Source organism: Montipora capricornis, chromosome 2, assembly GCF_036669925.1.
Source record: "Montipora capricornis isolate CH-2021 chromosome 2, ASM3666992v2, whole genome shotgun sequence".
In the NCBI taxonomy this organism is placed as follows: Eukaryota; Metazoa; Cnidaria; class Anthozoa; order Scleractinia; family Acroporidae; genus Montipora; species Montipora capricornis.
Window position 1 is genome coordinate 40,353,361 of NC_090884.1, and position 25,115 is coordinate 40,378,475.

General features: G+C 39.7%; 2 protein-coding genes across 3 annotated transcripts in view; both read right to left on the minus strand.

Annotated features, from left to right (window-relative positions):
• Positions 1–9,223, minus strand: part of LOC138037993 (molybdate-anion transporter-like) — a 13,326-nt gene extending 4,103 nt beyond the window's left edge. The window contains exons 1-10 of the mRNA XM_068883814.1: positions 9,071–9,223; positions 8,690–8,834; positions 7,449–7,509; positions 6,593–6,700; positions 5,504–5,622; positions 3,346–3,482; positions 3,033–3,125; positions 2,319–2,386; positions 1,366–1,436; positions 1,023–1,077 (exon numbers count right to left, since the gene is read on the minus strand). Of these exons, the coding sequence (XP_068739915.1) occupies positions 1,023–1,077; positions 1,366–1,436; positions 2,319–2,386; positions 3,033–3,125; positions 3,346–3,482; positions 5,504–5,622; positions 6,593–6,700; positions 7,449–7,509; positions 8,690–8,834; positions 9,071–9,209 (996 nt within the window). The 5' untranslated portion in view covers positions 9,210–9,223. The remainder of the gene's footprint in view (positions 1–1,022; positions 1,078–1,365; positions 1,437–2,318; positions 2,387–3,032; positions 3,126–3,345; positions 3,483–5,503; positions 5,623–6,592; positions 6,701–7,448; positions 7,510–8,689; positions 8,835–9,070) is intronic.
• Positions 9,224–11,749: 2,526 nt separating this feature from the next.
• LOC138021306 (uncharacterized) lies at positions 11,750–18,650 on the minus strand. 2 transcript variants are annotated; one of them, XM_068868155.1, is made up of 3 exons: positions 18,461–18,650; positions 12,361–12,577; positions 11,750–11,931 (listed from the first exon to the last, which is right to left on the minus strand). In XM_068868155.1, the coding sequence occupies exons 1-3, from the start codon at positions 18,537–18,539 to the stop codon at positions 11,910–11,912; spliced, it is 318 nt and encodes a 105-aa protein (XP_068724256.1). In that variant the 5' UTR covers positions 18,540–18,650; the 3' UTR covers positions 11,750–11,909. The 2 variants fall into 2 exon arrangements, with proteins under 2 accessions (XP_068724256.1, XP_068724261.1); XM_068868160.1 differs by lacking the exon at positions 18,461–18,650 and adding an exon at positions 13,834–13,991.
• Positions 18,651–25,115: the final 6,465 nt, after the last annotated feature.

Below are 25,115 nucleotides of genomic sequence, written 5' to 3' on the forward strand. Positions count from 1 at the left end.
ATTCCCTGTCAAAACTTTTGGAAGACTTTGTATTTTCGAAATCAAAGTGCACAAGTGAGAGATTTCGAGGCAATGAAAGGTATAGACTACGTTAAAGAGACTAACACATATCGTGCATTTTACCTTTCGACACACCCATCCGAAAAATTGGTTTTTGCCCTGAGCGGGACTCGAACCCACGTCTCCCTGATTACTAGTCGGGCATGCTAAGCCACTACACCATCAAGGCCACCACGCTGGCAACGCAGCAGATTAATGGGGCGATATGTGTTAGTCTCTGTAACGAAATCAAAGTGGCCGTTCCCTTAATCTCCCCTCCCCCCTGGACAACGTTGGGGAGGCAAACACTATTAAAAGATTTTGTCTTGATTAAGGCTGGTCAAGAGCATTTAAATTTGCATTTACAAATGGATTTATTTTTAGATACACTTTGCCCGCGAAACAAATGGCCGCCAACTTTAACCAATCAGAAGAAGCCATGTCAGGCGCGACTGCTTCTGCCATCTGATTTTCGAGGGAACCGGTGTTCTAAAAATAGATTCATTGGTGACTGTGCTGGGGAGCCCACCCATGCCATAACAACATTCTTATCTAATAGGCCATAATACTCTTTGTTTGTCCCCCCAAATTTTGCATAAGCATTATTTTTGTTTTCTCTTGGGACCATTGTAAGTCCCAAGAGAAACTTGATTCAGTTTCATATCAACAAAATCTATTATGTTAATCACTTTACTGACAAGCTTTATCACTCAAGCTTCTCTCGCTGTGCACAAGTTCTCTTCTTCTTGGGGAGAACGTAATTCAATTCAAATCACATGACATTACCTTAGATAAAATAAAATGGTGGTTTTGGGGGCATATGGGGAAACCTGAATATTCAGAGAAAAACGTCTCTTGCGGAGCAGAGAAGATGACGAATAAATTCAACCCATATATTACGCTGAGTTGGGAAATCGAACCTGAGCTACTTTGGTGAAAGAACTGAGTGCTTTAACCGAAGCAAAAAAAAAAAAAAAACATACCTCCTGAGCAATAATGGGGGGGATCAGTGATATCGCTGCTATTCCAAAGATAAATCTAAAAGAAAAAATGATAATTTTCCTTTATAGAGTTTGGAATAAAAAAGAATCATGAAATTAGAACGGCCGATGGCTAAACTATACAATACAGGTTCATTTATTTCCATATCATTGAATAACAATAGGGCCGCTTTCGAAAATACAATAATACTCTGAATATCCCTCCAAATTTTGCATAAGCATTGTTTTTGTCCCAAGAGTGACTGGAAACAATGCTTTTGCAAAATTTGGAGCGACAAACAATGAGTATTATGGTATTTTCGAAAGTGGCCCGCAGAAAACATGCCTCATAAATGACTCCACAGAATCCAGTTTGTTAAGATATTTAAACGTGTGAGAACCAAGCATTGCAGAGACCTGTCAGAATAATAAAACGAAAACGGTTGTTTTCTCTTTATAGAGTAACAGGTGAAAATCTAAAAGCTGAAATGTTAGGATTCTTTGGTTATACGGAGAGTTTTCTTTTATTACTTCACTTATTTATTCAAGTCGTTCAGCATTTATTACTTTGCCAAGTCGCACGATGCGGATTTCATTCCGCAAACTCCTACTTCGTTTTACCTCACGACAGACCAATGAATCTATTTTTCTGTACCTTTAGTTATATTATGCGCTAGAGTTGTCTATTATTTACTGATTAAGTATGAATACATACATGGTGGAATCAACAATAGGACATAAGTCCCCTACGAGGTTAACCACCATTTTACCCTCCCAACCATGATACACCACAGAAGACAGACCACAACACCGGGAACTACATGCCCTACTCTTTGCGACAAGTGTGCGGGATCGTTTACGTCCCGCAGGATTATGAACATTGAAGGATTGTGAGACGGGACCTCCGTGACGACCAGAGAGTCTAACCATTTGCAGATGTAATTACAAAGGCAGCACTTTTTCCTCAGTTATTTAAAGACCCTGAGTGTTGGTCCGGCCGGAGTTGAACTCACGACCCCCGGCGTGACAGCCCGGTGCTCAACCAACTGAGCCACCGGTGCGCGGTGTCTGTGTTCCTCGGCGCCTTGTGGATAAGTAAGCAATTTTATTGCTAACGTTGCTTTTAAATTTGTGGTCTCCGCCTTCCTAACCGGCTTCGCGTAATTCATGTCTCCACATTATTGGCACCGAGGTCATTGCAATAAGTACGTGTAGGAAATGAGTGGTCATCTCTGAACCTTTCTCAATCCAGGATCGTTAATTAAGTATCAAGGATCAAAATATCTCAATTATACTAACCATAAAGGAAGCAAATATCCAGCCATGTGGAATATCTTCATTAACAGTTTTTCTTTGGAGATTTAAACCTAAAAATGAAACAAAAAATGATTGTTCCCACAAAGCTATGTAGTACTAGAACGGAACGGAATTAGGCATAAATTTTGTTAACATCGTTCATTTGCGTTTTCTATCTTGCTCTAAATGGCTAAACTTTAAGCCTTTTTTTGTTTTGGTCATCTGACTTGCGATGCATTGTCACGATTTTATCGACATTTATTTTGATAAAAACAATATCAGCTGTGTAAGTGCAGTCAAAGTGATTAGGTTAATTCTATCAGTATTCACAACGATCCAGATACAGTCAGGTTCTACGACGGGTGGATCATAAGGATCGAGCGGGTCAATCAGCATCCCTTATCCCTTATGCCTAACCCTAACCCCTTACCAATTTTTATTCCACCTTTCTTAAACTTGCGGACTCTAAAGGCCGCCGCAAACTAGCCGATTAATTGGAGGCAGTAGAAAGCGAACCCAGGTAAATTTGGGAACGTTGAAGGTCAGAAAGCCTTCGTAGATATCGAGGTATTTCGTCGTGACTGGGATTATTTGATCACGCACGAGAAAATCACCTAATTCGCTTTGTTTTTATTGTGTATGCTAGCTTTTACTGACGAAGTACAAAAATGGCAGCTGTGCAACTGTGTGGGTTTGTATACGCAATGAATCACTCACCAGGGGTAAGTGCTGGAGTCCATTCTAATACAAAGGTATACATAGATCCCTCGAACAAAGACTGGATCAAACCAAGGCAGAACACTACAGGATCTGACTTGACAAAAAAACATAATTTTAGTTAGGAAATTTAACAATTACGGTAAGGAACAAGGCTAATGAAACAACTTTAAAAAACATTCTTCTTGGTCAAAGTTTCACTTAAGATACAAAGATACAAAACTGTGCTACCTTTAATTGAAATTTTACTTCAAGTTTAAAGTAGGCGCTTTCCATGCATGTCTGATAAGATTATGCAAGGTAAATAACTAACCGTTTTTTATGGCGTTTATTCCGTGAATCAGAGCAAATCGGATGTTTCCACTTACATCTCCGTAGTTTTCAGGCCAAGAACAAGAAATTATCGCACTTACAGCTATCAGCAATATCACAGCAAGACTAAACGGAGCTCTGCAACGAAAAAATAATGATAGTGAAGTGAAGTTATTAGCCCTTCCCCTCGGGGCTTTTCAGAACTAATTTACAATGCTTTTTGTGCGGTACTTTGGCCAGACTGCCTGTTACGCAGCTTACTATCTATTTTAGGGATTGAAAGATGCCCCCGACCAGATTAGGTCGGACCACAACACCGGGGACAACGTCCCCTACTCTTTTCGAGAAGTGAGTGGGTTCTTTAATGCCCCATACTACTTGATTTCCAACAAGGGCTATGAGACGGGACCTCCGGTTTACAGTCCTTATCCGATCACCATTTGCGGGTGTAATTAGCCCTTTCTCCTAAGTTATTTTAAGACCCTATGTGTTGGTCAGGCCGGAGTCGAACTCTCAACCTCTCGCGTGACAGCCCGATGCACAACCAACTAAGCCACCGGTGCGCGCTCCATTCTTGATCACGTGGTATTTACAGGGCACAGTTATTATCATGCAGAGTTGTTACTAGGTTTCCATATGGTAATCCAGTCGAAATTTGTGTCGCATTTCTCCGTTTTTTCCTCTGTCGGAAATCGGAAAAGTTACGCAATAGGGTCTTTCCTGGCACTCCCCTGCTAAGAATTGTCTTTGTGGCAAGAGTCTTCTGCCCGTATCTTTGGTAGGTTTCAGGGGGTAGTGCAAATTCTCTGGTAACTTTTTCTGGTTGGATATGGGTTTAACAAACTTAGAGGAATCGAACACCTTGGGTGGATCTGTATTTACTAAAATGGGATCTATGTTGTCTGGCTATTTAATATAATTATATTTATTTGTACTCAACTCTGCACATTCTTAAGGTAAAAAAACAATTGGAAATTTGACTAATTCTTGTTAGTCAATAGCAAATATGTTGTTTGTTTCAATAAACATTTTGGCTGGAAAAGATTTTTGCGAAATTTTTCTGCGTTTGTGGATTCATTGTGTCGTGTAAATATTAACTAATTTGCATACGTGGGTTGATATGGGAGCTGTTTTCATAACGATGCCTGGAATTCTTGCTGTTTAGAGGGTCATGAAGGGGTAAAATGGGAGCTGGGATTGACCTGATCTTTCGGTGGGAAAATGTGAATTGATCACTGGGAATTGGGATTTTGTTACCGGGAATCAGATAAGGAGTCCTAGGTGCGAAAGGGATTTGCATTATCAGATGTTATCAGGTATTTGTTCTGCTCCAGATTCCTGGTATCATATATTTCATGCGGTCTTCTTGCATTCCTGGTCGCTGCCATTTGAGAGTGAGGACCTTCCTGATGCTAACTGACTTGTTTTGGTGAACCTCAAAGCTCCCTACCTACAACATCCCTACCTCTAATACGGCTTCACTAGCACGGATTGACTTCCCTAAACACACTGCAAACAATGCAATGCTTTTCACTCGAAAAGAAGAAGCTCAGATGAGGTATTGGTCAAGGTGGCATGGTAAACGTGTCAGGCACAGGAAATTAAACTTACTTCATACAACAAATCGATGCTCTAAAATTATATTTTCCCCATCATAACTCCGGTTGGAATTTTAGTAGCAGGGACTGGGATTTTGTCGGAATTTGGACTGGGAAATGGATTGTCACCAACACCCCCCCCCCCCTCCCTCCCTTTCTTCATGACCCTATGTTTAATCATTCTGTTGTAAAAGTTAATTTGGGAAGCCAACAATATTTCTTTAAGCTCATCTACTGCGCGTTTGGGTGAATTTTTACGTTCTTGACCAAATTAAATTTATGCAACAATTAAAAAAAACTATTTTAAAAATAAATAGTGTTTCATTTCCGGACTGATGATTTGTTAGGGTGTTTGGGAATGAGTACTAAAATTTTAGGAGGACAAACACGTACCAAAGGCAACCCAGTTTACGCTCAAGGAGCGTCTACTTTTTGTAGAGCTATGTCGCAGAGTCCAAAATCAGTCCGCAAAGGTTGACACGTTGTATTCTTGCTGCCCTGGGATACATGGTATATCCTCGACAACTTACTTGCTGCATAAGGTAGAAATAGCTAACTTACACCAAACCAAAATGCGAAGCCACTGCTTGTGCCACTAAGCCTGCACAGATAGCAACCATTGAGTTCCCCAGAGAGGCGTTAGAAAAGAGGTCACACAGTAAGTTTTTACTAAAGCCTCTCTGAAATAAAAAAGGCAGTATTTCTTACTCGCACTTTAAGTAAAGGAAAACCAAAGTCGCTAGTAACATTTGTTCTTGTAACTCCTATCGTGCACAAATGAAATGACAAATTAAGACATTCTAAAACCAGCTCTTGATATCTTTCTGTGATTTTACTTTGCGGGTAGAGGTAGTTGGCGAATGAGGTCGACAAAGATGTTTTTCTTCTGTATATACAATTGACCAGTAACAAGGAAAAGGGCAAAGACAAGGATAATAACAATCCTTTGAGGATCTGTCGAATAGGGAGTTCCAAAATACAGGAATCATGCAAGATTTAATCGCTGCTGACCTGCAGCCTATTACTCATTTTCTCCCGCAAGTTGAAGAGCATATTAACTAATAATTTAAACCTTTCCTTAACAACAATGAATTAATTTTCTGCTCCTGTCCCAAATATATTATGTTCCTTTGTTGCCTTTTCCCTATAATCACTCTTCAAAAGACTATCAAAAATTGGAAAAACCTGTTAAAAATTGATCTACTTCCCACTAACGGAGGAGTATTGGTTCCATACCGGGTTGATGTCACAAGCTAATTTGTGTTGGAATACAAACCCAACACAAAGACAAAGACAAAGAATAAGTAGTTATTCGAAAACAATGATGCAAATTACTTGTGACGTCAACCCCTTCCATTCTTGTTCTTGGTTCAACTGAACTGTGGCCAATTTTCCAATCTTTTCAAAGCCAATAAGACATTTATTTGCATGATGGGGTAATTATTACCATGACTAGAATGCTCTGAGTGGCTTTATTTTACCGTTTTTGTTCAAAAGAGAGTAGAAAAATGTAAAGAAGAAAGCATTCAGACGGATATCTGTAGTACTCCCCGGTTACGTGGAAAGAGCTGGACTGGTGTACAGTGGTATGGATTACCCTCGCACCTTCATGATAGCCACGCATTACTTAAATTAGTATTATCAGGTTACCTTGTTGTGCTCACAGATAACCCATGATTCAAACGCACTAAAAAGAATGGACGTCGCCATGCCACCCGCCAAACGACCGCATGTTAGAACCCAGAAGTTTGGTATATGCTGTTGAAAACATATTTAAGTGCCGGTTATCACTTGATTCAAGTCAGATACGACCTTTACCGCTTGTTTGTCTTTAGCCTAACATATATGCCACTGAAGAAGTGACCATTATTCAATGAATCAAACCTGCTTGAGAGTTGTTACTATAGGTCAGGATTTTAAGTCTACAAATATATATTTATTAGGTTGAGTTACATATATGACATATTTTAAATTTAACACCCCCCCCCCTCCAAAAAAAAAAAGAAAGCAGAAGTATGCCGATCTTTTAACTTTAACAGTTCATATCAGCGGTCTAGTCGTGATTGATTCACTGTCGTAAGCAGTTACACAGTTTCTCGCGCAATAATCCATGCAGGACCCTGTTGTTCAAAGCTCGATTTGCTGAAGCCCCAGGAATAGTGGTGAGAGGACCGGACTCCCCTTCCACCATTGAGGCACGGGATCGACTCCTGGACTCAAACGTCATATTTGGGTTGAGTTTATTGTTACCCTTTTCTATGGGTACTCCAATTACCTTCTCATAAAACCAACATATCATTCAGATGATTTGATCAGCATTAAGTTCGTTTGTGGTCTCCTTAATTAGTAGAGCACTCGTGTTGGGCAATATAACCTTCAGACCGTATCAAAGTGACTATTATTACCAATACGTCGCCAAGGTGATTAAAATCGTTTCAAGGTTAGAACGACTTGGTCGTAAAAACCGTGATCCACATAGCACACTGAACTGAAAACAATTTCTTACCTTCGTAAGGCAGTCCAATCCATAAAGTACCCCATAAAGAATACAGTTAAACTTTCTTCCACTGAAAAACAAAAGAAAAAAAAACCGGACTAAAAACCTGAGATGAGTTGAGTCAACGAATGTTTTAATCTCATTGATCATTTTGAGGAGAATTGCTTGATCGCACTAAGACAAAATGGTTGCGGATTATCATGTAAAACAATAGTTAAGGACGGTGCCTACTAATTCAAAGGTATTTTTGCGCGGTTTACTGAATATGCGGGAAAAGCAGATCTTAACAAGTGTTACTGAAATCCAAAAAGAAAATTGGGGTTAACCACGCATTTTTCGAAGATAATTAATCAACAATATTTGTAAAAAGCTCTAAAATACGAAGCTACGTATGGCGTTCTTTTCCAAATCGAAGCTTAATTATCCCTGTATTATTAAGCACCGCCGATAGGAAATCCGAGTATCTCGAGATGCGCAGAACGTGTGCGCAATAACAATAGTAGGTACCGTCCTTAAGGTCAGTATCTGCTGTCAATGCCGAGTCATGTCACTCAACCAAATCCCACCATAGGGCACGTCAGTGAACGTTCTTCAGCCTTGTAGAAGTTATTACTGAATTACGAATGACTTACGTACAAAGAAAACACATGATTGAAAACGTTCTAGATTTCTAGTCCAAGGCTCGGTCCCAATCCAACTCGTTTACAACATGCAAAACCAACCGGAAGCTGATGTGAATACATATGTACATCACGGCATATACGTCTCTTAAATCTGTTCTATTCTTCATTGGGGATTGTATTTTCTGTCTAATGCCAATTAATATCTGACAGGAAGCCGTTGCTATTTTGAGGACCAAAAGAGTTAACTGTACGACCTTATTATCTTCAGGGAACAGTAATAATAGTTATAGTACCTCAAGCCATCAACGCATGTATATCAGTGATAACAACATCGACAAACCAACAATGGGTCATGTAGTGGTTCTCGCAAGGAACAGTAGCGGCCCTCATGAACCATACAGTGGGCTTTGTGTTATATTGTGCATACAGCAAAGTTTGCAAAACTGTATACAATCTGTTACTAAAGTGTAAATAAACAGAGTATGGGAACGTGGTCAAAACGGGAGTTCCATTGTGAGCACGAGCAATTACTGCCTCGTGCTCAGTACTAAAAATTAGTTCTTCCTTTTCCAACTAAACGAGAACTGCTACCACTCGGGAAAAAAGGGAAATATGATTGACACCCACATTTTATCGGCAAATGATCCTACAACAGTGCCAAACATCATAGAAGAACCAAAGCCTACGACAAACAGCTGATTAATTTGTTTGGATGTCATTCCGTAACTGGAAAATAGCGCATACACATGAGGTCCTTGAAGCCAATCTGCTCCTAAAATCAAATGAATTACCATTAAAGCGATGTTAAGAAGGCCTGGTTGAGTGTTACGAGTTGAATGCATAATTAACATTATTTATGTTTGACAAAAAAACACGATGGAACAAAATTAAGGAAATGTAAAATATATCCCACTAAAACTCCTTTCTACATGACTGTAACACCATATACCGTCAATTCAAAGTCAAAAGTATCTTACGAGCAGTTGATTCTCGTCTCTTGTATCTTACCTTGTGCCATGAAATAGACAATGAGATACAGGCGCTGAAATCGACGAAATTCAACGCCACCATTTGACTGTTTTCTGGACTTTGCTAAGATAAATAACAACACAGAACAAACAAATGAAAAGAAGATTAACGTTGTCATCCCTAAAAGGACCATCTTCATCGTTTTAAATTTTGCTCAAAAATAAAAGGCTGTTTCCTTATTTGCCCAAACGCGTCTTGTTTTTTATGTAAAACACAATACTTCCACCAGGAACTTACCTGTTTATAACTTATCATTCATTTTCCACAAAAGGCTCATTAGAAGTACGTGCCTAAGTTAATTTCAACAGCCGAAAGTTAAGACGGATTCGCATGATCTTTCTTGGGTTTCCAATCGAAAATGATTACATTACTTTTGGACATTTCATCGAGGAAATATGCTTTGCTCTTTGACCACTGTGATGCAAACTGGGAATCCCCAAATGTTGCCATGGCAACGGTACAGCACCACTCAAACACCCTCTGAAATTAGTTTTCGGAAAATATCTCGCAAACAAATTCGGTGATCTCGTATTTTTTATTTTCAAAAACCAAATTCAATTCTCTTGCCTATTACACAGTATGAAAAAATTATCTAGTATCTTAGTTATTCATGAAAACGGTGTTGGAAAATCAGTTCTATCGGTTTAAAAAAAAAAATTCTTTAAGAATGCGAAAACACGAATCTTACTTGAATGCAAAAAGTCAGGGTAGGTCCCATAGCTAAGTTTCTAGATCTTTGCTCAACATTTCCAACAAAATTTATTTCCAGTTTTCGCGATTTTACGTCTCGTTCCAGTAGCGCTTAAGTATTGTAACTGTGGCTTATACGCGCGCGCGCTCGGCTGAAAACCCTTTCGAGCCTCCTTAATGAGAGGAAGAGTAATATTGTAGGCATAACCTTGCTTGTTCTTGCCGAGGGTTTTTGCGTTTATTTGTTTCATCGGCTCCGAAATTCTTCAAGTATTCTAAGTTCGAAGGGAAATTTGGGAGACTGATACGTCACTTAAAAGACATTATGACGTACTAGCGAGTTGAATGGAAAACGTTCTATTGATCATCAACAATGCGCTGATTTCAACTGCTTGTCGTCTTGCCAAACCTCACCTCTTTTACCGACTCACAGGTAACAAAACCACCATTTGATTTCGCGTACGCAGACACTAGTTTACATCGAGCTTTATGCGCGAAATTCTTACTTAACGTTTAAAGGAAACCTTAACGCTGAGTTACACTTAAATACAAACTTCGTTATGAGATTTTGAACCTTACCTATAAGGCTAGTTTCCTCGTAGTGTTGACGAATTTATTATTGAAAGAAATGTCTATATTTGAAGTGCGGGCTATAGAAGAAAGATAGACATGATCCTCACGCTTATCTGGATAACTTAGCAATTGTCTCATATGAAAACTTGAAAAGTTCAGATGTCTTCAAGGTAACCCATGACGTCTGCGATGCCGGTGCAATGCTCTACCAAAAAAGCTATGGGGCTACTCAGTTGGGAGCATTCATTATTGATAATTCATGCCCTTACTAGCGAATCAGAAACATGGTTATTTGAGGCACATGTGTAAAACATCTCGAATAACTACATAAATAGTCGTGTGCGGTTCTCGCAACGGTATACTGCGATCCAGTCATATTTTAAGCTTTTCACAGAAAATAATGAAAATAGTCAATAATTATTTTTTTCATTTGTCCCAGTTTGTAATACGACACCTGATGAGCCTTTTAAGAGCTCACATGTGTCTTTTTAATCTATTTTGGAATTCGGCTGATCTGGGAAAGGGGAAATGAAGCTTTTATCTTATTACAGGATACCCGGAGATTTCCAGATTGACTGAGATGGAAAGAATTCCAGTATTGGACAGCTTAACTGACACAAGTCAAAGAAAAGTCAGATTCCACTTACCAGAAGACAAATCCGAAAACTTGCCTAATCGGCGGCTGCCCCAACAACAGCCAATCATTAAGAGGGGCTCGCGGTTGTCGAGACTGCTCAGATTTTCAAGGCGGAGGCCGCTGACCGTTCTGTTTATGAGTACAGCAGTTCTCGCTGGCTCAATACCTTGTATGATATTCCTTGGCTTCGTAATCCTAACCTTCCTGATTTCATTCGTTCTGTTCGTCATAACAGAATCTTCTCTGGTTGGCGCGGGTTTATTTGCTCTCGTGTTAGTCCTTTCGTTACCACTATGTTGTGCAGCAGCCTCGACTGCATGCTTGCTTGCGTGCTGGTGGGCAGTAAGTTACCTACAAGACTCTATGTCAAATATGGTGGAACCCGCTGAAACTGTCTTCCACTACTTTGTGGGTCTGTATATTCCTCGCAGGCTAAGGAATATCTTATATGCTTTTTAGAAGGGAAAAAGAGAAAATCCTAAGACGCGAGAGCAACTGTATCCCATAGCAGTGGACGCCCTTGGAAGGCGGACAAATGGCTAATTGAACACAGATTGGGTGAATCATGTCGGAAGTGACTCAAGGCGCTCTAAGTTATCCATTCTTTTTATTTCATTCGCACTTTACCTTGCAGATAAAGTTTCGAAATGTGCAAAACGAGGGCGTTTTACACTACAAAACTTTCGCTCGTGTATTTTCCCAGCTTCTACTAACAGCCACATACACGCTTATATAAAGTAAGTGAAACATGCGCAGCATATGGTCTGTTTTTTTTTAATTGTGGAGAATGAATTCAACATATAATACAAGTATGGCTATTTTATTAACGTTCTTTTTACAATCGAAGTGTCGTCTTAATCTTTGGGCACGCTTCATTTGACGCCTGTCAATCTTTAAGAAGTCATGTCATCAGCTGTCTTAAGGAACTGGCATATTGGACCTGAAACAGAAAGAAATAATAGTTATCATAAATACTTTTGTAACCGCTGTTTGTTTTCTTTTCCTTTTATAATAGTTATCACTTTCCAAGATTACATAACCAAGCACGAATGCTCTCCGAATAGGGAAGACGAAATAAAGCGAAGTCAAATTAAAGCATAACAGATCACATGTTAGTATTTGTATGAGAGGGGGAACCAGAGTTCCCTTATATTGCGTGATATATTTAGTACACGACGAAACAAACATAAAGTGCACCACACCGTCTGTGTTTGAATGGCAACCTTGCCTCCAAGGTCTTCTCGGTTTTCAAAAGAGAAGACCCTGAAGACGAAGTTGTTTGATTACTGAAATGATCTTGCTCGTCAAACGTTAGCGGTTGGCACTAAATGAGAAGCCTAAAAAACTCATTAACCTAATTAAAACTCACTTGTATACAACGCAATCTGGCCACTTGGTAAATTTTGGTCCGCCTGAGGGAGTTACCCAGGTGCCATTGTCATTACACACGTAATATTCGGCAGGCAAGAATGTTACGTCATAGCCCGATTTACACTCCATCCAACAGATAATATCCTGGCTGGGTGGTTTCTTTATGCATTGTAAATACCCATTTCGTGGTGCAGGCTGTTTGTTGCAAGGTAGAGCTGTGAAAAGAGAATGACACGAAAATGGAGTCCACAAAACGGCGAGGCAAGGGTGCAGAGGGGTGCTTCCGCAAGTCACTCTACATGTAAGGTCTTCTTTGAAACGAAATAGGAATACAAAGAACGGACAAACATCGCCATTCACAACGACAAAAAAAAACACAAAGAGAAGTTACGGGCTAACTAAAAAGCTACATGTATGCGGTAAAGAGGCGGCAGGTGGCATTGAGTGACCCCTGCAACGTGTGTATGAAACAAAGAGCAGCATATGAATGCACAGGAACACCCACGTAGCCTACTGCGTAATGGAAACCTCTAACGAATGTTTAGAAAATGCCTTTTTTCCGGCAAAACCAGTCGTATTTGCACTATAAACAAACTCTAGGAATTGTTTGCATTCTTGGACTTCCTGCACCCTAATCTCATTTAGGAGACTTCCGCCAACGAGCCGGCCCGAATAGCAAGAGCATCGCAAGTGATCCAAAAGAACATCTTATAGGCATTACCACGGGAGTTAATTTTAATGAAATTAACATCATCTGTTAATGTGTATTCTGCGCAACGAGTTTTGGAATTTCTGTCGAGCAGTTGGAACGTTTGGAAGAGTGGAATGTCTTTGAAACTCTGCTCTCAGTGTGTCACGAAACGGATGTGGCAAAATTTAACACCCATCCAAAACTTGCAAAAGTTATCGTAACTGTACTCAAGTTTTGCGATTTTAATGTCGAATTGTCTTTTGTCTGAGTAGCAGGAAAGAATCATTGATTTAAAGTTTACAAAAAATATGACATTGATATGTATAGCAACTCACAAATCCTTAACTGATTGCGCTCTCCTGAAAAAAGGAATCGTCACCCTAAGGACCATTAGCCAAGTAAATTCCATATGCATTATCCCGGTATCTTACAAACTAACAATTCTGATGATATGTGTGCCTATGTTATGAATGAAGAGCGAGACTTTGTAACAGAAAGACGAAATACAGAGGCACCACGTCATTGATCAAGTTGTAACACGTTAACATTTACAGGAGTCTATTTGTCTTCTATTTGTCTCTGCCTTGGCAATAAACTTAAATGACGTGAAAATTAACCCAACTAAACCGGGCCCCTGGATGAATTAATATGGTAAGATCAGACAAAGATCGAGTTATCGTAAATCTCGTTCTGCGTTTTCCTTGTGCAACTCAGATAAGGCGGTTAAAAATGAAAAAAAAAAACCGTCTGAAAAAACACCGACTTAAGTTTAAAACTTACCGGAGAACTCTACATTGACCGCACACCAACACACTGCGATGACACCCGTCAAGAGAAATGAAATTTTGAGATACATCTTACAGCCGGTGGTTAAATCGTATGAGGTGCTTCGCGAAGTGGTTGCCTGTTATAAACGTATTTTGCAACACGAGAAGCGCCTATAATCCGCCTGGTATTTCCGTCGTTTTCTTTGGATAGCACCTTGCCGCCGTCCCCTACGAAGTTCAAAAATCAAGGGCAAATTGTGCAACGCGTAACGAAAGTGTTGCAAAACAACAAGTGATTTTATTGGAAAAATTGTGTTAATTTGTCTCTTCCATCCATTCCATCTAAGCTCTTTGGTGTAGAAAAACGGAAAGTTAATCAATCTGCCGTCATCACATCCAGGGAGTTGTTTTACCAATGTAGCTTTGTGTTTTGGTTATAACGATACCGAGTACTAACGCAACAATCATTCATATGTATCTTTACCCTGGGTTCCAGAGGAATTTTTTTTGTGAAGGTCGGAGAGAAGGCTCAGCGATTCCAAATCAACGGTCGCCCCTCGCGGTTTCGCCGCGTAATTTCCCTCCTCCCAAGGAAAAAATAACCTCTGGCACCCAGGGTTAGGCATCTTGTTTGTGTAACGCTGAGTTCTGGCAGGGAGAAGAAACTTTTGCTTATTCGATAAACTAGGAATAATAGTTGATTATGAGGTGCGTTAGTTGGGAGAACTTTAAAGGTTGGAATCACTAGAGGAGCCGAGATGTCAAGAAGACGATGCATTTATGTACGTCTATCGAAAGTATTCTGGAACGTGGCTAAAAATGGAAAGTTTGAGGAAATAGGTGATGAGGTCACAAAAACTAAATTGTTCAAAAACTGGATTTTTTTTAAATGAGAGATTATTACGAAAAAATGTCCCTTCCCAAAAATCAGCGTGTTGGTGCAAATTGACTCCACACAAACAATCACAAGGTGCGCGTTCGTCATTTGTGCATGTGACGTATCAAAACCAAGATGCGCTTGCAAGATGGCGCTGAAAAAGCAGAACGAAAAACGAAACCTTGCTAAAGCTCGCTCTATGTACAGGCCCCTCAAGATTAGAAAATGCGTTCTTCAAACGTCGAGCACTATTACAACATATCAAGAGAATTTCTGTCGCATTGTTTATCAGCAAAAGGGGAGGCAAACATGGTCATTGATTATACAGGCTCAGACCCAGGGAGTGGATATAGTGGTTAACCACCCGTTCTCGCTGAAATCCATTACAGTCATAACTTTGAGTTCGATTATTGAAAAAAGCTAAAAAGCGTTGTCAAACTTTGTCCACACGAGAGGCTACATACAGCGTTTAACTGCGAATATCCTCCTCTATTTCCGGCCCAATATCGATTTGACACCTGATGCATTCACCGCCCCACCCCCCTCCCCCTACCCTAAAAACCCTGGACTCGCCACTGGTTATGTAACTCCGATCATGAATGGAACGACTGTTTTGTTGCGCACGCGTTTCCGTTTTTAATTTGCACTAAGTAGTCAATCACGCGATTCTAAAATTAAAAAAAAACCAGCTGCATAAATTGAGGTTGACAAAGGTACTTCGGGCCAAATCACTCTAAACAAGCAACCAAATGTGGATCCTACCATAGAAACAAAAATGAATGTTTTCACTTAGCAAAAGCCAAATGCAGAAAGGACTTCGCACCTGCTCCAAGGGCATTCACACAAACAGAAGAATTCGAGTTCCGATGAGGGTTGGAAACCTACGTAACCCGACAGGAAATTAAATTACAGCATTGCAAAACCTCCAAAATGCGAACGTTTGCTGCTGTAGGTCCGCATTTAGGGTAATCGGATGATTTATTTCTTTACAGAAGCAGGTTTTTTACAAACATTTTCTGGGGAAACTGTAACAAAACTATCGCTATATTTCCCCCTTGCTAGCAAGGTCACTGAAAAGGTATCAGACGAAAAAGCAACGTCGCGTCTCGTCAAAAATCACAGCTAGATATTGAGAGAACGATTATAGAATTCTTGGTATTCATGTAGTGGCATCCTTTGAAGAATAAATAAACGGAAGATTGAACTTCAATGTAGCTGAAAAGTGGAAGGGTCTCACGTCGAAACAAACAAGACAAAAAAACCGCTTCCCATCTCATTTTAAGTTATCCTCGTTGCGACACCTGAAACTCGGTTGTCTAATCTTTCGACGGATTCATGATTACACTGAAGAACGATTTGTTTATCATTTGGTTTTGCATTACAGCACGTGGTGAAAACGTTCCGTGCCACATTTTCATCCATATCGGGTATACTGTTCACTCCGATTACTGCCGACATCTTTCGTTGCGGTGGTGAGCACGGTACAAGGTACGATCTCAACGACCGACAGGGACTGTGAACAAACTAAGGGATTTGCTTTACGTTATGAGTGGCTTGTTCGGTTGTATCTTCTTTAATTACTTCATCGCATCATGAGTATTTTATATTCTATAAAGTCGTTAGATATCCAAATAAACCTGATGAAGGTTGGCATTGGCCAGCCCAAATATCTTTAAAAAGTAAATTTTCGCGTTGTTTTATCAGTCGTGTAATAGTCTGCTTGACTTTCATAAATATTTTTTAATCACTTTTGACTGATCAAGATCTTCTCTGATCCGACGCTGTGCAACACTTGCAAAGGTTTAAAACCTCAATTTCACTGTATGGGTCTGTTATAATTGACTGAAAAATGGCCCTCACATTGAGAAATATTATGTACTGTCCCCTCCCAACAAGTGCAAGTAAAGCTCTGACCTCCCCCTGATTCCCCGATAATTATCACACCGCTCCTCCCACACTCCAAATCAACCATGCATTTTTAGCACACCTTCTGCAGTTTGTTATCGTTAGAAGTTAGTTTCCTGGAGGCAAACGATTGCTTCAGTTGAATACTCGAAGACACTGATCGATTTGATCGGTAATGCTAGGAATGTATCCACGAGATGATGCTCTAGCGTCACTGAGATCCGGAACAGGAAACCAATTTCCAGGAAACCGGTTATCGCCATGGTGTCATTGAGTGTTATTTTAATCTTAAAGTCAGATTGCGTCCTCCGTCAGCTTGTGAGTTTACATGGTGACCTTCCTCTCCTTTTTCAGCCCCTCGATCTCCTGATAATTATTGCACAGTCCCTAACTTGATGGCTTATTTCTCTGCAACACTCTTGGAAAACTGCGTATGTACACTTTCTGAGGTTTCAGCAAATCCGGGTAACACCAAGTTGAGAAGCTAAATATTTTAGGCAAGAGCCGATACAACGTAGATCTAATTTTAGTGGTGTACTATATTTCGGCCCGCCAAACCAGCCTACTTCAGGTACAATGAGAGTTTACATTGGATTGCTTCTATTTACATATATATAGTAAATGGGTGTTGACGTAATAATGGAAAAATGTGATAAAAACATGGCAGTTACAACAAATTTGAATTGAATACTAAGAGTAACGGACAAATAACGGAACTGGCTGTAAATAATAAACTGAAATCTAATACGCTTCATCGCGGATATTAAGACCGTTGTGGCCAACACGTCACTAATGCGCACAACCATTTCACCCGGTCAATTAGCAGCCATGGACAGCTGTCCCGTCCTGCTCTCGGCGGTGAACGCCGAGAACGAGGTTGGGCTGCCAATTGACCGAGTAAAATGGTTGTGCACATGGGTGATGTGTTTACATTTTGGGCAGCTGTTTCGTTGGTAGTCTGTGCACGATCCGGGGTCGTCTAACTTATAACATTCCGAAACGAATTCGGATTTTTTGCGAATATCCCGGAGTCATCCTCAATAAAATCACAATACCTGGCTCATTAACCATATCCTCGATTTTTTTTTTAACATTACCTAACATCCTTATCTGAGTTAATCTGAAATACGCTGATCAGTAGGCGAGGAAACAATTCCCGTTCTCATTTGCTTATCGACATAAGAAAACGTTGGCACTGTCATTCGTACAACTTCTTTCCGTGTCACATCGCTTTTAGCTTCGCTAGTTTAGTATTACGAATTGAACATTTTGTGAAAAATCCAGTCTTTTAGTATAGTTCATCCGCTTGTCAGTGACGTTTGATCAAAAATTTTATTTCGCTAGATACTGGAGGTTCTCTGTCTCCTTACCATACCATACCATACAGAACTGCCAAATCATGAATGTAGTAAAGTAAGAGTAAACAGCAAATCACCTTCTTTGCGTTCCCTTTCTTATCTTTGGTAATCAATGATAACGCAGGCTCTGAAAGATTATTTTTCAGTGTCACTGGAGGAGCTAGCTGGCCTGTTGTAATAAGCTATATGCTGCGAGGGAAACCTTCGGTATCCACACCACGCACCCCCCAACCACCCGAATAGAAAAAATACCAGGCCAAAAACCCATTCCAAGTTCTTAGTGAACGATAACTTCAATTAGTCAAAAAAGATGGCTACAGTAGCTATAAAATATAGACCACAAAAGGCCAAAATCAATTGAAATAAACATTTATACAACAAAACAACACCTCATTGCCGCTTTTTCGATCCTCCCGGCGATGCAAGCTCAAACAGACGATAAGGTTGAAGGGAACCTTAAGAGATCATGAATCAAAATCGATACGATTGTAAAAACTTACCGGACAACTCAACTTTGACCGCACAGAAACACTCGCCAATAAATATAGCCACCGAAAGAAATATAAATTTCAGATGCATTTTGGGTCTCGGCGCTGAATAATATGAAACGTTAGGTGCTACACATATCACTGACTCGTCAGTTAAGACGTTTTGAACACCAGAAGCGTCAATCTTGAGTCGTGGAAGTGAGCTTATACTGGCAAAATAGGCTATAGCCCACTCAGCTCTCAATGCTAGCGCTGGTAACCTATGGGCCATTGTGAAAACAGGAGTGACGAACATTGTCATGAAATGTCATTTAGAATTTTTGTTTTTCGTCATGAACTTTCAATTCGATTTACTTTTAAAGCAGGTGGAAATGTAACCTCAGAGGGGCTGAATATCACTTTGCATGATTTCCATTCATGTGCTACATAGAACCTTCAACGTCTTTTGGAGACAACCAGTCCTATTCGCTGATCAAAATTTGACTCTCTTCTTCATTTGCAATTCCTTTAATTGGTTGTGGTGTTTCTGTAACTTTGCTTGTGAGTTACAGACACGATCAATTAGACTAAAAATCATGTGAACGAATCTTCTATCAAAAAAGCTGATTAAACAATTCTAATATTATATTGCTTCGATAAAAATGACTGTTTTGGCAGCGCTAAAGCTTTTACTCCTGAGAGTGTAAGAAAGTGCACCTTTAAGGTTCCACATTGGGGAAATTGAAATACAGGCGTGGCTAGGGATCTTTTTTCAATTACAGAAGAGCAAATTCCGTTTAAAAGTTACAAATAGTTATGCAACGTGTGCTAGGGCCAGGGATCGGATAACTCAATGTTGTACCCAATTCAAATCTCCCGGGATTAAGATTATTTGTGTATTGTATTTGCATGATAATGTAGCATTCATATGGAAACACCTGGAACAACTGACAACGTTTTATTTTCGAAGGGTTTGAATTGGGTACAACATTGAGTTGTTTTCGCTGTTAATTCAAATGAGGAAAAACACACAGAGTGATTTGACATCAACTTTGGCTCCCCAGCTTGGCAAACAATGCATAATGCCTTTACTGATTTCCAGAATTAATTGTAGGATCTTTACAAGCGAGAAGCCAGATAGTGACTGCAAACTTAGGTATATTGAAAGAAAACAAGGCGTTAATTACGCGTAGCTATTGGCGCCTTAATAGACATAAGAAAGAAAAGTAAGACCAAGCATAGATTTTACGGCAAAACCCAGGAGGAAATTTGCGTTTTGTCCAAAATCGAAGAAACTATTGTTATGCTTGTCATGTATTTATATGTAACATCTCGAAAAAAAGGGATAAATTAAAATTTATGAAAGAATTTTCATGGTTTTGAAGCAGGCAGTTGCCTGCGTTTGCGACTGTATTTGTCAGCAACGGGAGGTGTCAACCATGAGAGCGATGAAAAACAAAATAAGTTAGCGACTAGTAAAGTAGTCTTCAGCTCTGACAGCTTTCAATGTTAGTTTCCTTTCAGTAATTGTGACTATTATAAGCAGCATTGTCCGAGAATTGTTGTTTCCCGTCATAAAATTTCTATTGGATTTACTTTTCAAGCAGGTGGCACTTTAAATTTCTTTTGAAATTTTCCCTCCGTGTGATGTACCTAAGACAAGGCGTTAATGGAAACCGGGCTTATTTCCAGACCAGAATGTGACTCTCGTCTAAGCAATTCTTTTATAATCTGTGACCTCTTAGTGGATTTGATTGTGAGTTACTGGCAAAATATTGGAATGAAAACTGAGCGAATCAATCTTCCATTTTGACAGCTGAGCAAATAGAGGATTTATGACCCACTTAGATATGATATTGTTACAGGCATCATCTAAAAGCTGGAGTGGACTCTGGACTATGGACTATGGACTCATCCTCACTAGAATTTATTTTTTTCAAAAAATAGCACTCCTTTTTTTTAAATGTCGATACAATTTTCTTACAATAAGATCCTGTTTTTTCTTTTCAAAGCCCGTTGCACTATGGTGTTTGAAGATCAATCATGTCTCTCGTGCTGTTTAAGTTTGTCAACGAAACGTTAGCGTTGTTTTCCGGAACGCAAATGGACTCTCCTCTTGGGCATTCAAATCAGCAATGCCCGAAGTGGGGGACCACGTGCTGTACCCTGGATTTCAGAGGTATTTTTTCGAGGCAGGGGCACCCAACGAACTATTCTTTTCAAATTTCATCGAAATATATCATGGCCATAAAATAAGCCAAAAAATTAGCCTTTTTGGAGCAATTTCTCTACCTGCTGGAAAATTTTTATGTGTTCCGTACTCCCAGCAAAAACAGACCAGAAATTCCGTTTGTCAGAAGGGCCGATGCGAGGGGGTACATTGACTGCAAATAGCCTCACAACAAAAATACTTTTATCCCAGGAGAGGAAGGGGGGAGGGGGGGGGGGCAGCAGATTGAAAACAATTTGACAGCACTGTGACAACTGAATCTTTTTTCCAGTAACTTCCCAATACTTCTTTCTCCAGCCAGACGACACACACCAGCAGAACACCTCCGTCGGGTGCCCCTGTCGAGGTGCAGCTTTTTACGAGTATCAAGTCTCGAAATATTCTAGCCGAGTTTCTGCGTGGGCTGTGTTACGAAGAGTGGAACCTCTGACGTCCAGGGTAGCCCCCGTGAAATCTCCAAATGTAAAGTAAACCTTGTTTAGAAAAGAAAAGTTTTTGTCGACTGAGTTGATAAGGTAAATTGACTACCGTGTAAAGAAATTTGAAAGCTGACGTTTCGAGTTTTGGCCCTTCGTCAGAACAAAACCCTTTCTGTCTTTCACAAGTAGGAATACTTTTCATAACGAAAAATCAATGATATAACTGTGACTTGTATAATACAAGATTCATAAGTATTTGTCTCTCAGATTTTCAGTTAAATAGAGCAGTCAGTATACAACTGGAAAGTAACTACATTACCATTAAACGTAACAATGTTATTATTTGTACTGTTACAATATTAATAAACTACAATTACTCTTGAAAGGAAATTACTCATTTTGCAAAAATGGCCTGTTTACAAGCTGAATGTAAAGGACATTTCTTTGAAATAATCGAAAGTAAGATTAGTAGCACCGTACAAGCTTAATGTTGTAGGAGAAATAAGTCATTGGACTTCTCCAAACTTCGTCACTACTCTAGCATAATGGTTTTCGATCTCAGTTATTTTTCCTAAAAGCATGTTGGGGAATACGGGTGACATTTTACCATCAAGTCGATCTGTATCAAAGAGAGGAACGTAGCTGCCATCGGTTGTTGTGCATGGAATGGATGTGTTAACAACTTCCTGGCTGATTTCTGCATCAATTTGTTGAAGCCACTTTTCCGTAATTTGCTGTCCTCTGTGAGAAATTCGACTTTGTTCTTGGGACAAGACTTGAGACAGTTCCCGTTTTGAAACTACTTTCTTGTGTTTCCTGTGAAGAGTTCGCCGTTGCTGTAAACCCATTTCCTTCGAGTTATCATCTGTTGTTCCCTTTTGTTAATTGTTTCGGCTTAGATCGATCCTTGTTTCCTGAAAGGTGGAGTTGCTCCTCTGTTTTTTTCTTTCAAGAAGTGTTTAGCCTTGTTGTCATTTGTTTGAGTCTATCTCTTTTGAAATCGATTTCATTTACGCAATTACGTTGGCGTGACTCTGCCATATGTGGCTCTGGTGTTGTATTGAGCATTTGTGAATAAATCAAACTTTTGATCGTGAGTGGCCTGGGGTGAATAAGAAAATATTAATTTATAAATTATTCTGAGGAATTTGCACAATTGCTTGCGTGGTGGATTAAGTGGATTAAGGAGTAGGCAGCAAATGCAGAGGAGGTAGGGAGTTCAAGTTCAACTTCTGGTGAGCATACAGCCTCCGTCAACTCATCAGAAAGGTCTTGAGGAATACGAAATGTCTGTGAGTAGTGTTGTGTAAAGGGGGAAGGCACAAGGGAGGGATAAATGTGTGAGGGAAGGATTGGGTAGGATAGAGGTACTGAAGAGGATCCGAGAGGGGTAGGTGAGTAGAAGGGAGGGAAAGATGTCTATGCCCTAAAAAACCTAAGCCCCTGTTTTTTCAACTGCACCATCCAAAAAAGAAAAATCCCTTTTTTAGACAGTCGATTGAAAAAAAAAACAGTTTAAAAATTTAGACTGGTTTGAAAAAAAAATGAACTGGTTTTAAAAAATTTGAAACCAGAAACAAAATTAAACCACAACAAGTCCATTTGCGTTCTGGAAAACAACGTTAACGTTTCATTGACAAACTTAAAAAGCACAATACACATGATGGGATCACCATCGTGCAACGTGCAGACTCTTCTTGCAAGAAAACTGTATCAACATTAAAGGAGATAGTTTTTTAACCCTTTAGTGCCCAAGGGGTCTCCCTTTGACGAGTAAAATCGTCTGGCGTTAGACAGAGTAAAATCTATAAGTCACTATTGGGCATTAAAGGGTTAAAGGAGATAGTTTTTTAACCCTTTAGTGCCCAAGGGGTCTCCCTTTGACGAGTAAAATCGTCTGGCGTTAGACAGAGTAAAATCTATAAGTCACTATTGGGCATTAAAGGGTTAAAAACCCCAGGCCCTTTTTTTGAGAATCAGAAAAAAATTCTAGTACTGGTAAGTCCATAGTCCAGAGTCCAGTCCAGCCTTTAGAATATGCCTGTTGTTACAACGAAAACGTTACGCGTAAGTTTGTACTCTTTTTTGCACTTTTAAATTCTATAATGCGGAAATGGGTTAACGGCCTAAACAAAGCCCCCTTACTCGAGACCAAAGTCCGCAGTAAATTTAACTGTAGTTATGTAACTGCATGCAAGACACCAGATAACGTGCGAGAGGCTGAATTACCTATGTCCCTAAGGCGACACCATGGAGACCATCGAGAGTCTTGTTTGACGTTCTGAAGGCAACGATAAAAAAAACCCTCAATTGATTTATAAAATGTATCAAATTGTTTAGTACTTTTCTTCTGCTCGGTGGTCTAGTTTTGTCTGATTTCTAGTGACCTTGTATTTTATAACACATAGGGGATCGATGTAAGTATATCTCGGATTTCTTCAGTATTATGTGTTTGAGTAAGTGGTTCGGCATACGCCTTGATCTCGGTAATCTCCTCTCGATCATTCCCAAATCTGAAGAAGACAGAAGGAGAGGCTGGACGTGGGTGACTCTCGCTTGGCAGAGTCTTCAAGACGTGAATTTGAACACAATGGGACCGCGCAGTTCGAGGAAACCTTAGTCAATTTACATCGACGATAGATTTTTTTTTAATTTCTGCAATGTTTACTAAGATATATATTACGGAAATTCCTTCATAACAAAATTTAAAATACTCCATATCGATATCATGAGCGGCATATACTTATCCATTTCCGTTCACAACGCTTATACATGTGAAATGAACAGAAAACTAATCTCTTTCATCAATTTGTCATTAATTGACAAATTTCTTGGACAATTAAAAAAAACCCAAGAGTGCAAGACATTGTTCCAAGAGTCGCAATCTACCTTATTATAGGAAATTAACGCTCCATGAAATTAAGGTATTGGAAATTAACGCGACTTAAATTAACGCGAATTTAATGGAAAACGACTTTCGAATAAAGAAAATTAACGCCAAAGAGGAGGTAGAATTTCATAATAAAGGAAATTAACGCGATTAAATACGCGAAATCAAAAGAGAAGAAATCACTTCTGATAGCGACAACGATGAAGATGAACTCGAGATATTGTAAACCCTTGCCCTAGCTTTTAGATGAAAAACTAAGGGTAAATGGAAGAAAGAAAGCTTGTAGTTAATGTTTTTTAGGTGTCAAGAATGTCTGGACAATTTCCAAAATTGGAGTTAAGATACTGGAAATTAAGAACGCGGAAATTAACGCTGCACTTAATTAACGTCGCGGAAATTAACGCGACTTAAATTAACGCGAATTTTAACGATTCGCGTTAATTTCATGGAGCGTTAATTTCCTATAATAAGGTAGTTTATTCCGTGCTCAATATTTAAAACACATTCGAACCTACTTCGACAAATAAGAATATCATATTCATGGCAGCACATTTCACATGACTGAAGGCAACCGGCGTAAGATTGCTTTGCAGGTCCTTTCCAGCAGCAACATACGTCGCAGACAAATCACTGAGTTAACGTGACGTCATGGATTTGGTGGTTGATCCGTTTTGGATCAGTTTTGGTCCTAACAAAAGGTGCTTATGATGAAAACGCTAGTGCAAATTCTGGCCTAGCCAGTGAAAACCAGTTCTTAAGCCGGTTTATTTATCCTTTTTTGCATTTACCCCTCTGAGTCAAACCCAAGGCATGGCTATTGTGGACGTTAGATAGGAAGATTTCGTAGTCTACTAGTTTTTCGTTCGAGATATGCGCGGTAGGTTCAGGAGTCGAGATTTCATTCACTGGAGCGCGTGCTCAGTAAGAGCTGAAAACTCTAGTCGTGGTCGTTATATTAAGATCGCTAACATTGCGCCCTTTTAAAACAACGAAGTATGAAGAGTCACCTCCTGTTCTTAGACGTCGTACATCGGTCCCCGCTTTGAGAACCTCTCTTCAAGGCTGCACAAGCAGTCCGGTGCAAGTCCCCTTAAATTGAAAGCATTGTGAAATATTTTTTTGCAAAAGTCCAATGATGGAAAGCAGATC